Raw genomic sequence first — 14,719 nt, 5'->3', positions numbered from 1 at the left:
TGACGACAACGCCAACGACAACGACGAAAGACGATGATAATGGTTTGCCAAAGCAAAGCTTTGTTCTTCTATATATAAGAATATCCTTATACCTTATCCCATGGTTCCTGTTCCTTTTCCTTCATTGCAGCAAGCAGCCACAGAGCTATCCCCCATATACACATTATTATTTTCGTCTATTAAAAGCGTAAGGGTAAACAAGATGCTCCATCTCTGTTCCACACCCACTCTTTTATATCTTTGCAGTATCATATTCTCTCTAGCAGTTAGCAGCGCCATCATGTGGATGAAAGAGAGTGGTGCGTTGTTATGGGAGGCCTTAATGATGTTTGTTTTGCGGGTGAATTAGCATAGATTTTGAAAATTTTCCATTCGATTTTCCGTCGAAGACCTCCTACGTTTTAGTTTTTTTTTTGTAGCCTTTATTATTTTTTCTTAAGAGATAGCGAAGTGAAGAAACTTTGAAAGTCTCTTTTGATTTAACTCTGATTATTCTTATACTCATCCTTAGAGTCCTTTGCCATCCAGTTATTATTATTATAGATATATAGAAGGTGGTTAAATATTTTCTTCTTGGGAGAGATGAGTATGATATGCAAATCATCATACAAAAGGAGCGAAAAAGGATTTTGGCGTGTGCACAGCACATAGAGTCTTTTCTCTGGCGGCTTGGATTGGATGGTGTCAAAAATGTTGGCACTTATAATGCAACTCACGTTCCTATCATTAGATCTTCTATTCTAATTTTTTTTTTCATTTTTGTTTTCTATTTTTCTCTATATAATATTATATGAATGTTTGTGTGTATTATTATATTTTTCAGCTGCGCCCACATCAATTCAATTAGATGGTTATGGTTCAAATTCTCGAGTTGAGGTTATTGAAAAGCAAAATTTGACTTTGAAGTGCATAGTGGAAAATGCCAAACCTGCCGCTGAAATTGTTTGGTATCGAGGAAATATCGAATATAATAGTGGTATGGATTTTATTTTTTTAAGTTGTTGTTTTTGGATATAAATAACAGGGTGATTCGAATTAGATGGATTCAAGATTTAAAGAAAATTGAGAATATTAGAATCTGAAATATCACACGGCTTAAAATTGTGGAAAAAAAAAACAACAATACTAAAAATAATAAGATACTAAATCTTGTTATATAAACAAGATAAGCGAAACAAATAAATTATTGAAAAATTCACAACATCCAGTGAAAAAGCCTTGTGGATCCTAATTTTAAGATATTTTCTCCCAGTGTAGCTGCTAGAAAATTTTGTTCGTGATAAAAAGCGTTGAAGCTAAAGAACTCATAGAAAATCGGCTTGAAATTTCTATTTCTATTTCGAAAACATGTTAATTATTCTTAAAACTTGTTGTGGGACGTATTAGGCTTACTTTTCAAATTAAGTTTTCAAAGAAAGTCATATCGAATATGTAATTTTTGCAAAAATTCGTCGGCGTGATACTCTCATTTTTACCCTGAAACTCTCATATTAAAAAAAAAAAAAAACGTGTAAAAAAACACTTAGGTTCCACATATTCTATTCCAACAAAAAAAAATCGTATATCGAGCTTGTTGCTCGTTAATATTTACTTTCAAACTAGTACCAACTGGGCTCATGTGAAAAGTTCTAAAAATTCTGATAAAATTGAAAATTTTCACAGAAACAGATCAACGTGAAATTTTCAAGAACTGAATGCATTCCACAATGTGTCACGATTGAACTCGTAATTTCTGATTTTGTAATTGGAAGAGAAAAAGTTCATGATAATATTGGAAAGCTTGCAAAAAAAAAAATTCATTTGTAGAACATGTGGAATGTAAATGATGTATTTTTTATTTTTGTTATCACTATACCTAGGTATAGTGTTTAATAGGTTTTAATTTTAAGTGAAAATGAAACATTCATTAAAATTGTTTGCATAACACTTTTAGATTGAGAAATCACACACAAAGCTTTTCCGAGGTACCTATGTGAAAAGAAAAAATTAACAAGTTCCACATACAAAAACCAATTAAAAATGAATCAGAAATCTATCAAAAAAAAAATAAGCTATAAAACTGATTATTTTCCTAATATGAATATGACAAATACCTTCCACAAACTTGTAGATTTTATGTTTTACTTTTTTTCGGAGAAAAACTAAAGCAGTTAATATTAAAAATTCTTCAAAATTTTTGTGGAATGTAATTTTCATTTACATAAAATTCATCGAAAAAACGCCTGAAAACAAAAATCCTATAGTAGAAAAACTTAATATATCACACATTTGAGAAAATGTTATTTAAATTTTTCGGTTTGGAAATTTATCAATTTTTTTTTTTAAGATAAAACACACCGCGTAAGATAAATATGTTTTGTTCTTTTCATCAATTTTTTCCTTCAAAATTAACATTGTGGATTGTAAATTTTAATACCTAGGTACTACTTTCATTAATTTAAATTCCATTTTCTATCCAAGTCTGCGTTTCAAATTATATTTTGTAGAAAGCTTTGATTCAATCAAAATTTTTCTAAATATTTGTTCAAATACCACTCGTAAAATAGAAAAAATACGTTCCATAATGTTTTATATTCATGTTTGTTATTTGTTCTGTATACGGAATTCTGACCATGAGTGAAAAATCTCATAAAATGTAAAACACATTACAATCCTGCAATAAAAATACTATCAGCCTTCTTGTTATTGTTATTGCATCACTATATCAAGAATCACCCTGTTGTAAAACCAATATTATATACAAGAGTAATATAATGAATGTAAATTAATTTCATAGCTTATGAACCGGAAGTGCAAGTGAAAGAAACACAATTGAAAACTTTTACCACCACTTCGACAATTACCATTCGTCCAAGTGCCGACGATGACTACAAGGATTTTTCCTGTCAAGCAAAACACCGCGCTCTACCCCCAGATGTCCCGATGCGTGCCAATATTCATCTATCTGTTCTGTGTATGTTGATTTTTTTTTTTTTTTATTTTATTGAAATCACAAAAATTGATTTTTTTCATCCTCCATGATTTTCTGTTTGACTCTTGAATATACCTACTACTTTTGTTGGTTGTTTTTAATTGAAAATACAAAAAAAATTCCACAGATCCTCCAGGGGCACCATTTTTCGAAGGCTATTCCACTGGGGAAAACTTGAGACGAGGACAAAATGTCGAAATTGCTTGTCGCAGTCGAGGTGGCAATCCGCCTGCCCAATTGTTGTGGTATAAAAATGGCCAGCCAATTGTTTCACCACAAAAGTATGAATGAATGAATATACCTACCAATACATAGAAAATAAAATTAATGATGAAATAATTTGAATATAGGAACATGGGACGTCTATCGGAGAATGTCTATAAATTTGTAGCCGACTCAAGTGACAATGGAGCGAAATTAAGTTGTGAGGCGAAAAATATTCTTTCGGAAAAGGCCCTAAAGGCCGATCTTGAACTGTCTGTGACATGTGAGTTAATTAAGAAAAATCCCACAACTTGTCACACCCACACACACATCCAGAAATGCTAATTATTTCCATTTTCCATTTGTATATGTAGTTTCTCCAGCTGAAGTGACTATTTCGGGTCCCACAGAAGCCTTAGCCGAACAAACGGTTCAGCTATCGTGCTCTTCTGCACCATCGAATCCAATTGCAGAGGTAAGTTGGAGTGTAGATGGACAGCAAATGAATGCCACCAATTCGAAAAGCCAACAAAGCCCTGAAGGTAAGTAGAAGAGTGGGGGGAAAAAGGGAACAAAACAACAACCATCATAGGGAACAAAATGGCAATCAATCATTCATCCATTTCAGGTGGTTGGATAACAGTATCAAACTTATCAGTGACCATTGGCTCAAATAAAAGATTCCTGGTTGCCGTGTGTCATGGATTTAATGCAGCCTTGACAGAAGCAGTGGTGGCAACGCATACAATAAATATTTTGCGTAAGTATTATCATCTCGGTATGCTCTCTTTTGTTTTGTATACTATTATGGGGCTAACATACGTTTTGATAGTCTGAGAATTAGTGTTGTATTTTTGATTGGTGAAAAAAAAAAATACATGGCTGCCATTTTGGATCTAAGTTATAATCGTTCTGATTTTAAAAAAATCTATGGAACTATTCAAATTCGATAAATTTGATTTTTTTTTTTTTTTGAAAACGGTTCTTGGTTTGGCCAAGCATTCACCCTATCCTACTGAGGTCTCTAAGGTTTAGTACCTTTTGACCATTTTTAGGTTTAAGTTTTCCTATTAGCAAGAAAAAAAAATATGTAAAACTTTAAAGTAATAGAAAAAAGAACAAAAATGGTCCCCACCCGGGCGCCACTTTTTTAATTTTATCTTTTATTTTGAGTTTGATGATAGAGATTGAGAATGAACACTCTAATAACTTCTACAGAATTATGTCTTTTGACAACGTATAAGACCGTAAAGTAATAGAAAGAAAAAAAACATAAATAGTCCCCACCCGGGCGCCAATTTTTTAATTTCATCTTTTATTTTGATTTTGACGATAGAGATTCAGAATGAACACTCTAATAACTACTACTAAATTACATATTTTGATAACTTGACCACTCAAACTATACATGAGTCTATAAATCTTATAAAACAAACCTATATGAACGTTAACCGGACGGACATTATAGGAGGCGCATACATACACATCGAGATTAAAAGCGAAAAGCGAACCGAGCAGCAATGTCCGCCCGTGTCTCCTGGATGCGGAAATTTAACAGCAATATACCCGTCACGCTAATTGAAGTGAAAATGTTGTCGCTGAAGCTGACAGGGTGTCTTTTTTTTCGTTTTATTTTTATATGTTTTTTTTTTTTTAGTTGAGTTGATTTTCTTTTATTTTTTTTTTTTTTTTTGTTAAATTCTGATTCAGTGTTTGCATGGAATTTCGATGAAAATCTGTGATGCAGTGCACGCTCTAATGTAGGGAAAACATTGTCGGGTAGTCATGTTCTTTTTTTTTTGTCGGAGAGGGAAATATATACCCTATATAGTTTGCTCTGAAACAATATGAAGAGAGAGATATGGACTATGCAATTAATGCAATAATTAAACTTCCAGTAAGCGTGCTCATCAATAAAAACGACGGATTGTGATTAATCAATCGTTCAGCTTTCGTTGACATTTAATTCGGGTTTTTTTTTTTTGTTTTTTTTTAGGGTTCTGTTTCTGTCATATAGTCAACAAACGAAAGAGGGGGTGTAGAATGCAAATATTAAATTAAAAAAAAAAAAAAAAATGAAGGGGTAGTTGGAGAATATCTTTTTTTTGTTTTTTGAAAAAATAAAGCCTTTAGGGTTTTAAACGAAGTAAAAGTATCTGATCAAACATATACATACACACAAAAATCGAAATCAGTGCCAGATAACATGACCTGTGAAAGCGTTCTACTATAAAATTACAATAAAAATCTGTAAAAAGGCGAATCGGATATTGCTGAGAGTGAAGAGTGATATGTCTGATGTATTTCTATATAATGCAGATGGTAGAGATAGAGTTCTTTCGATAGTCGTTATCGGTTTTTTTTTTGGGATATTTTTTTTTTTTTTCAGTTTTTTGTTAAGAGGAAATAAAAACCATTTAAGCTTCTATAATAAATGCAGGTATGTTTTTTTTTTACTTGTTTGTTTTGACTGATTGCATAAAAAACTAGTACATCCTTCAACACATACACAAACACACAGTCATTCACACATTTATGTATTTTTGAAAAAAAAAAAAAAAATCTTTCAGCATCGTTTGACCGAAGAATATATTTATTTAGATAGAATAAAAGCTATTAACAGATTGATATAAGGGTATGTTTGAACGCTTACGACACGTATGGATTGTTAAAAAAAAAGTGGGTATAGAAGGAGGTAGAGTGGCTATTTGTGAGAATTGGAGATATGAACATGATAAAGATTTATGCTTGTTGTATTTTTTTTTTTTTTTTTTTTTTTTATTTAATTAGTATTTTTATTTTTGTACTGAAATTCTAGGCTGCTTCAGTGGATTACTCACCAGGGAAATCTGAATTTCCGTTGTATCACTTTGAAAAATTGGCAGTGCAAAATTATATTAAAAAATTGGTTAAAAAAATACGGTCATACAATTTTGAAAGGCTTTTGTAGAATTTAAGAGTCCCCACTGGAAATGATCTCGATTTTTCTGCCTTTAATAAAGATAATATAAATATAAATGCACAATCCTACTAAAGGGGCGACACACATGAAAGTTTAATTGATGCAAAAAAAAGGAAGAAATATTGAGAGTTATGTTCTTTGTGGAAAGTAGTCCAAATCAATTGTATAGAGGTTTCTTTTGTGAATAAAAATGTTGGTATTGGTAACCGGTTAAAGTTTTGTTTTGTGGTTGAATGAAGCTGGATTAAAATTTTAATCACAATTTATAGAGGAAGAACTACGCAATTATTTTTTTTTTATACAGATTAAAAATGCAAAATACATAAATTATTTTCACCAATTCATCGAGAAAAGAAAAACAAAATACTTAATTTATGCTTCGGAAGGGCAAAACAGAACGGAAATTGGGCATTTTTAAGTTCATTGTTTAATAAAGTTCGTTCAAACATTTTCTGAATTTTTTTTTTGTATTTTTTTTTATTTGCTCAATGCTTCTTAAATCGATTAAAAAATGGTTTAGTACGAGAGATATATGTATACTTACTTCTTGATTTTGTTAGTTGAAATATTTTGATTTAAAAAAAATCCTACCTTTGAGCCATTTTTGAACAATTTTTTATTAAATTTTTGTCTTCTGGTATGAAAGAAAAAATTGTCTTTTGCTTTGGGATAGTAAAACGCATTAAAAAAAAAATAATAATAATAATTTAATCCCACCAATTGTCAATTTTTGATTAAAAAAATATTCCCCTTACCCGGGCGCCATTTTCGAAAAATTTCATAGCCTTTCAAAATTTAAGAAAAAGTTCGAATTTATGCTTAAAAATAAAAATTTGAATAAGTTGAACTTTACCCGGGCGCCACTTTTCTATTATTTTTTTTTCCACAACCCAAAAATTAAATTCTATTTAAGATTTGTTTGACAAACAGTTTTTTTCTTTTTGACCCTATGATTCTAGAATGAAATATTTTTGGCACCTTAAATATACAAAACGTTATTTTTTGTAATAAAAGGCTTATTACTGGGCACCATTTATCTTAAAATTCACTTTAAGGACCAATTATGAGTGCTGGTTTTATAAAAAAAAAAAAATTAATATTAAAAGAAAAATTTCTACCCGGGCGCCATTTTTTTCTTCAACTTTGATCTAAATTAAAAGAAGTATTTTCGACCCTTAATTCTTAGATGAAGAATCATCGCCATTTTTAATGAAAAAAAGTGCATTTTGAAAAAAAAAGTTTTCAACCGGGCGCCAGTTTATTTTTTTATTTTCATTTCATTCCTCCATTTGATTCCTTTTTTGTGCTTAGTTTTCACCCGGGTTCCATTAAACTTCTAATCTTTCTGCAAATCTTAAATTAAGCTAAGTCAACTCGAATTCGTTAATTCTATTGTTTATAAGAGTCCTTAGACATTCAATCAGATAACCATTTGATATTCACTTCTTTCTTCAGATCCACCATCAGCCCCATCACTAACAGGATACACCGAAGGCCAAATAATCGTCGCCGGATCAATTCAAAAGCTCACCTGTGCGTCATCTGGTGGCAATCCACCGCCATCCTTAATTTGGTATAAAAATGATAAAAAGGTAAAAGTTATAAAACTTTATAATTTAAAAAGTCACGCATAAAGTCAAATTCTATCCCTTCCCTCTTCCAATAGTTAAACTCTGCATCTAAATTGAATGGAAATACAGTTATCTCCGAATTGACAATATTGGCTAACGCATCAGATAACCAAGCTCGTTACAAATGTCACGTAGAAAGCCCAGCTAGTGATATTCCATTATTTGAAGAGAAAACCTTACAAGTTTACTGTGAGTTCTTAAAACAAACTTTTTCTTTTCTTTTTCAACAAAAAAAAAATTATATTCTTATCATTCAAACAGTTCCACCTGAAACCGTCAAAATCCGAATCGAACCAAAAGATCTCCATCCGGGAACAACAGCCAAATTGATTTGTGACTCCAGTTCTAGCAATCCCCCAGCAATGGTGTCCTGGTGGAAGGATGGAATACCTGTTAATGGTAAAATAATTTCATTACACTCTCTATCTTTCTGAAAATATGCGCCATACAAAGGACAAAATCTTACTCACACGTACAATTTTGTATTTTTGTTTTTATTTTTCATCGTCGTCGTTGTCTATGTATCCTGACCATGACCATTTCTATAGGAGCAAATCCTTCAAATCGTTCCGGTTTATGGGGTGGCGCAGTGTCGACGCTGGAATTATTCATTAATATCACACAAGAGATGCACGACTCGATATACACCTGCCAGAGTATAAATGAAGCATTGCAGCGTAGCGTGCATGAAACAATTTCCCTGGACATTTTATGTTAGTGTCAATATAGGTTTTAAAAAAAAAAACGTTTCATTTTTTCACTTTTTTCCTAATATCATAAAGACTTTCTCTTTACCTTCTTCTTCTTCGTTTTTTTATTCTACATTTCTCTCTCTCTCTCTATTATATATTTAGATCCTCCTAAATTTGCCACATCTCAGCCAGTGACATTTACGGGGGTGGAAGGCGAACCACTACAAATCCCATTAGTGGCAACTGCTAATCCAATGACAATGTCATTCACCTGGACTAAGGATGGCTTTCCGATTTCATCGAACAACAACAGAATTGCTAGCAATAGCAATGAGAGAATTCTTGCGGAAGGACCTGTTCTAAACATAATCAAATTGGAGAGAACCGATGCCGGCAGATATACCTGCGAAGCTATGAACTCACAGGGAACAACGACAATGGGTGTCCATGTGATTGTCGAATGTAAGGATACCATCCACTTCCACATGCAGTATAGTTTTGTTTTTGTTGTTTTTTTTATCATAAAAAGGACATAACAAAAAAAAAATAAAAATCAAATTGTATATAATGGCCTCACTCACACCTCTTTTTCCTTCCCCCTCTTTTTTTTTGTACTTTATCACTTTAGATGCACCAGACATCGAATCAATATCGGATGGAAACATTTTTGCTCCCGGACAGGATGCAGTACTTTCGTGTTCGATTAATGGCAAACCATTAACCGAAGACCATGTCAGATGGGAGAGATCTGGCTACGATATGGCTACTCGAACTACGGCAGCTTTCGTCAACGGAACCTCGTATTTGCACATCAAAAATGTCCAACACTCTGACGTTGGCAACTTTACGTGCATGGTTGACAATCAGAGGGGTGCTATGGCACAGCGGGATGTCCTACTAATTGTTGAATGTGAGTATCAATGGCTCTGTGGTGTGATATGGTATGGTATGGTTTCGGTTTGGATTGGTTTTTCGTTTGGGATTGGGTTTCGGTTCAATCTCTCACACAAAAACCCCCTCCAGTTCTATACTATACCTATATTTCTCCAATTCCTAGGAAGCATGAATTCATGAGTTTTCCCAATCGTGTATCGTTCAGTGTGTGTAATGAACCTTTTTGGTCCTTTCTCTCTATCTTCTTCTACCTATATATATATATAGCTGCTCCAAAAGTCGATAAATTTCCGTCAGCAACGCGGTTTGCGGCAGGTTTAGGCGAACGTGGTATACTGCAATGTACGGCTCAAGGTGCTCCAGCACCCATGTTCGTTTGGCGGAAAAACGGCAAAGAAATTAAGATGTATCGCCGGAACAAGTTTAGGAGTGAAGAATTTCAAATTGACAAACTATCATCTGGATCAAGGTTGTTTATTGAGTCGGTGCTGAACGACGATTACGGTGTGTACGAATGTGTGGCAAAGAACATGCATGGCGAGTCAAGTGCTGCAATACAGTTGAACAAGCCATCGCGACCCGAAAGTCCTCAGAAGTTGATGATTAATAACGTGACCGATAATAGTGTTGTGCTATCATGGATTGCTGGTTTCGATGGTGGTTTGCCTGTTTACTATCGCATACGATATAGGTGAGTTTGGAATATTTTTAGAGAGTCATTTGTTTTGTGTCTTTGTGTCGTCATCGAGAGAATATCCTCTTGATCCTTTGAAGTGGAGTTCGTTATAAAGTTTTTTCTTTTTTTTTTTTTTCTTTGAATTCATGTTTTCGTCACAGGCAATTGGATGAGGATAAATACAAGTACGTTGAAGCTAGACCAAATTTCCTAAACGCTACCATCTCTGGACTTCAATCGAATACGGTTTATGTCTTTTCGGTTATGGCTGCCAATGAAGCTGGTGGATCAAAGTTCTTGCCAGATATGAAAGTCACTATTTCTGTTAATAAATCAGAAGCTATTACGGCAACAGAAACTACGGAGAAAAGTGAAATGCCCAATTTGGTTATCATTGGTATTACGTCGGCAGCAATGATTTTGCTTATCTTGAATGCTGCATTGGTGGCATGGTTTGTGATTAGACGACAGAATAAGGATTCATCGGAAAGTGAACATCAGACGGATGATGCATATTCAAAGGATGACAACCAGTCGGATTATAAGGTAGGTGAAATTGGGTGAAATGGGTTTTTATCTTAGGTAAGCTGTCGAGTGCATTTTTGCTGTCGAATCGTGCTAATAGTTTTTGTACAAACAATTTAATTTTCAAACGGGTGAAGTGCATTTTTTACTTCCAATCGAGACATAGATCAAATTGAGTTACACTGTAAATTTTGAGTTACGCTCTAAATTTTTTTAAAAAGAAAGGCTAAAAACAAAAAACAAATAGCCATTGTCAATTTGGGACAGCTGATTTTTAGCCCAAACGCGCCATTCATTTTATCCAATCACGCCATTCGCGTTAATTTTACCATAAATTGAGTAACATTCTTAACTTTGAGTAACGCTCTAAACTTTTCTTATATGAAGGGCTAAAGAAAAAACCATTCAGCGCTTAGTTAATTTGGGACTATGCAGATTTTTAACAATCTGGCGATTCCCGTTAATTTTACCAACAATTGAGTAACATTCTAAACTTTGAGTAACGCTCTAAACTTTTTCTTATGAAGGGCTAAAGACAAAAACCATTCACCGTAGAGTCATTTTGGGATAACTGTTTTTAGCCCAATCGCGCCATTCGCGTTAACTTTACCAAAAAATTGAGTTACATTCTAAACTTTGAGTAACGCTCTAAACTTTTCTTATATGAAGGGCTGAAGACAAAAACCATTCAGAGTTGAATTAATTTGGTACAAATGATTTTTGTCCAATCGCGCCATTCGTGTTAACTTTATCAAAAATTGAGTTACACTCTAAACTTTGAGTAACGCTCTAAAAAACAATTCAGGTTAAATTGAGACTACAAATTTTTGTCCAATCAGTCCATTCATTTAAATTTTTGGGTTAATTTTATCAAAAATTTAATTACATTCTAAACTTTGAGTCACGCTCAAATTATTCCAAAATTCTGTAACGCTAATAAAATTGTTTTAATTTTTTTTCTCCGATTTCAGGGTGAAAATCACAAAAAAGCTGCCTCAACATATTTAGTAGAAAATGTGGACATCATTCAATCAGCATCATTTCCACCAAAATATCAAGAGAGTTCTTTAAGTTCTCCCCCCTACACCATTAATGCAGGTAACTTAAAAGTCTTTAGCTATCCCTGAAAAACCTCAAATCTAAAGTCAAAACAACAACACACATATAAACCATCATTTTGCTTCGTCAAACACAACAACATTGAACCAATTCATTTACAGATTATACCAAAACACTGCCAAATCCAAAGCGTCATGCTAAGATTATGAATGACAATCGATCAAAGGATGATCACATGTTGGTGTCCAATGGATTATATATTCCTTCGCCATCACCAGCTTCGTCATTGGTCATCAAAGGGAGTTATATCTCTTCGCCGTCACCGGCGCCACCGCCTGATGGATCATATTTTAACATGAGCGATAAATACTTATCGTATCCACCAGTGGTAAGGGTGATGTCATAATTTTTATTCAATCTAACAAAAAAAAAAAAAAAAAAACAGAACTTTAACAAAATCAATCATAATTGTTTCCTTTTTTTTCATATTTTTGTGTGTTCTTTTTTTTTTTTTGTCATTTCAGGTTTATTAAAATAATTATGTCAGAACCACAAAATAAACGTTTAAACAAAGGGTGTCATGCGAATGAGCATTTTAATTTGAAGAAGAGACTGACAAACACAAATAAAAAAAAAAACGAAAAAGAAAATTGCCCTTGGATGCACAGATTCAGAGAAGATTTAATAAAAAAAAAAAACAATCGTTAAGAGAAGTTCTGTGCAAAAGGCTGTGATATGTACCTGTTATATGATATCATTGATACAATATTTATTTATTATTAAAAAATAAAAAAAAAAATTAATACTCACATTCGATTCCATTCGATACGACGAACATTTTTTTAATTCTTTGTACATTTAATTATCTTTCCGATATCAATCTTTTTTTTAAATATTTTAAATATTTTTTAATTAATAGTTATTATTTAGTGCGTAAAACGTATTTTAAATCGAAATAATTAAAATTTTTAACATTAAGCTTTTAAAAAGAAAAAAATATATATATGTAACGACAATAAGTTAAAAATAAATACATTTCTCATATTCGAAATATTTAAAAAACAAAAAATGTAATTCTAATTAAATAATAAACAAAAAATAAGCTTGCATGTTTATATTGCAAAAAGAAAAAAAATAGCGATACGACATTTTTTTATCTATGAATAATATATTTAAGACTTTTTTTATTGAATAAAAAAAATATATGTATAATGAGTAAAATTCATTGAGTTTTTTTTTTCAATTTTCTGAACTAAAAAAAGATGACAAAATTACTAGAACAAAAGTTTGGTAAAATTAAAAGAGAATGGTAAGCGGTTTTTTTTTATCTGAAATCGAACTTTAATTCTTCGATACCTTTTACCTCGTTTCTCCTGTGCCTAATATAAATTAAAAAACCAGGCGGAAGTTGAGTTGCCAGAGTTCCTGGACCCCTTGCCAAAATCCATTGAGTGAGACATCAAAAGAGACTCTTTAGGCTTTATTGATAAAGTTGAAAAGCAGGGCCTTGAAATAAAGGTGCCCCCAAAAATGTGTATTATTAAAAATTTTGCTGAATACCATTTTTTGTGCATTCTGCGATAGTTTTTTGTTTCTGTGTATCAAGACCAACATAACGAGTGTAAAAAATGTAGTAAACACTTGGATACTTCGAAGCTTTCATAGTGTAAAAAGTATGTTCCAAACTTAACTGTGGCTTAAAATCTAAGATCCACATAATTATTCCATAAGATAACTTGCTAAATTATTACGTTAGTGAAATGCTGATTTAAAGAACAATAACCAATTTTTTATATCCTATATTTCAATTTTGAACTAAAAAAAATGCATTTCTGGTTTGCTCAGAAAGTGGAAAAATTTTTAGAGTTTTTGTTAAATATATTTTTTTATTCTGCCCGGAATTGTAGTTTTTTAGGCGTAAGAACCGCAATTTGCAGCTCAACACTTTTTAAAATATTCAATGTGTTGTAAATGCAAGTTAGTTCAAAAATTTAACTTTCAAATTAGGAAAAAATTCAAAATTCTAAAAATCTGTTTGCAGATTAACTTATACCGATTTAATAGAAAACAAATCAGTGTTCCAAATCGGAGTTTTAGCATTTCATTTGTTTCTGAAACATACATTTTTTGAGGAAAAGTATAACGTAATTAATAAACCCGTCCGAAACACGTCCAAAACGCGTCCAAAACGCGCCCAAAACGCTCCCAAAACGCGTCAAAAAGCGCCCAAAACGCGTCCAAAACGCGTCCGAAATGCATCCAAAACGCGTCCAAAACGTGTAGAAAACGCGTCTAAAACGTGACCAAAATGCGTCATAAACGCGTCTGAAACCCGTCCGAAACCCGTCCGAAACCCGTCCACAACGCGTCTGAAACGCGTCCTAAACGCGTCAAAAACGCGTCCAAAATGCTTCCGAAACGCCTCAAAAACGTATTCAAAACGCGTCCGAAACGCGTCCACAAACCTCCCAAAACGCATTGTTTTTTCTTGCTGTGTCATTTTCCCTAAGTCTTAGACATTAATCTTGAATTACAAAAACCATTGTTTTGAATTTCCGAAAAAAGTTAAAGCTCGGCAAATATGTCGAAAAAGTGTTAGTATTTACAAAAATTTCTTCTAAACCCATCGAGTGAGACACTCGATTTCCCCAATGGTATGTACGCTTCACAAGACAAGCAATCCGATAGTGCAAAATTTCCACTGTGTATGTGTAGTCCATTAAAGCAATTATTTAAAATAAAATTCTTTAACTACCATGTTTTTGGACTGGAAACAAGACAGGAAATCATAAATGAGACTTGGATATATGCCATATGCATGATTCAAATATTGATAACTTCAACAAACGAAGTTCCAATCCTAATCCGCTGCTGATTGGAACGACTTGACAACTCTAATTTTCATTTCGCAAAAAAATAACACAAATCATATTCAAAAGCGGTGGCAGTCATAACCAAAAAAATAAATAAAAAAATAAAAACAAAAAAACATCGTGTTTATTAATCAAAAACTTTTAAGTTAACATCTTCATCACACATGCGCGTAGGAGTCGTGACAGGCATCATAAAATTGTCCAATTAAAATCTGAAAGAAATCTTATTGCC

General features: G+C 32.6%; 1 protein-coding gene across 1 annotated transcript in view; it reads left to right on the top strand.

The window, feature by feature from the left end:
* Nucleotides 1–12,309, top strand: part of LOC129918633 (nephrin) — a 37,793-nt gene extending 25,484 nt beyond the window's left edge. The window contains exons 3-19 of the mRNA XM_055999259.1: nt 824–976; nt 2,777–2,953; nt 3,099–3,252; nt 3,322–3,458; nt 3,550–3,717; nt 3,804–3,935; nt 7,593–7,729; nt 7,804–7,957; nt 8,030–8,167; nt 8,317–8,481; nt 8,623–8,922; nt 9,089–9,370; nt 9,622–10,045; nt 10,192–10,576; nt 11,527–11,653; nt 11,776–12,002; nt 12,139–12,309. Of these exons, the coding sequence (XP_055855234.1) occupies nt 824–976; nt 2,777–2,953; nt 3,099–3,252; nt 3,322–3,458; nt 3,550–3,717; nt 3,804–3,935; nt 7,593–7,729; nt 7,804–7,957; nt 8,030–8,167; nt 8,317–8,481; nt 8,623–8,922; nt 9,089–9,370; nt 9,622–10,045; nt 10,192–10,576; nt 11,527–11,653; nt 11,776–12,002; nt 12,139–12,147 (3,269 nt within the window). The 3' untranslated portion in view covers nt 12,148–12,309. The remainder of the gene's footprint in view (nt 1–823; nt 977–2,776; nt 2,954–3,098; nt 3,253–3,321; nt 3,459–3,549; nt 3,718–3,803; nt 3,936–7,592; nt 7,730–7,803; nt 7,958–8,029; nt 8,168–8,316; nt 8,482–8,622; nt 8,923–9,088; nt 9,371–9,621; nt 10,046–10,191; nt 10,577–11,526; nt 11,654–11,775; nt 12,003–12,138) is intronic.
* Nucleotides 12,310–14,719: the final 2,410 nt, after the last annotated feature.

Source organism: Episyrphus balteatus, chromosome 4, assembly GCF_945859705.1.
Source record: "Episyrphus balteatus chromosome 4, idEpiBalt1.1, whole genome shotgun sequence".
Classification (NCBI taxonomy): domain Eukaryota; kingdom Metazoa; phylum Arthropoda; class Insecta; order Diptera; family Syrphidae; genus Episyrphus; species Episyrphus balteatus.
This window is presented reverse-complemented; position numbering and strand designations above follow the sequence as displayed.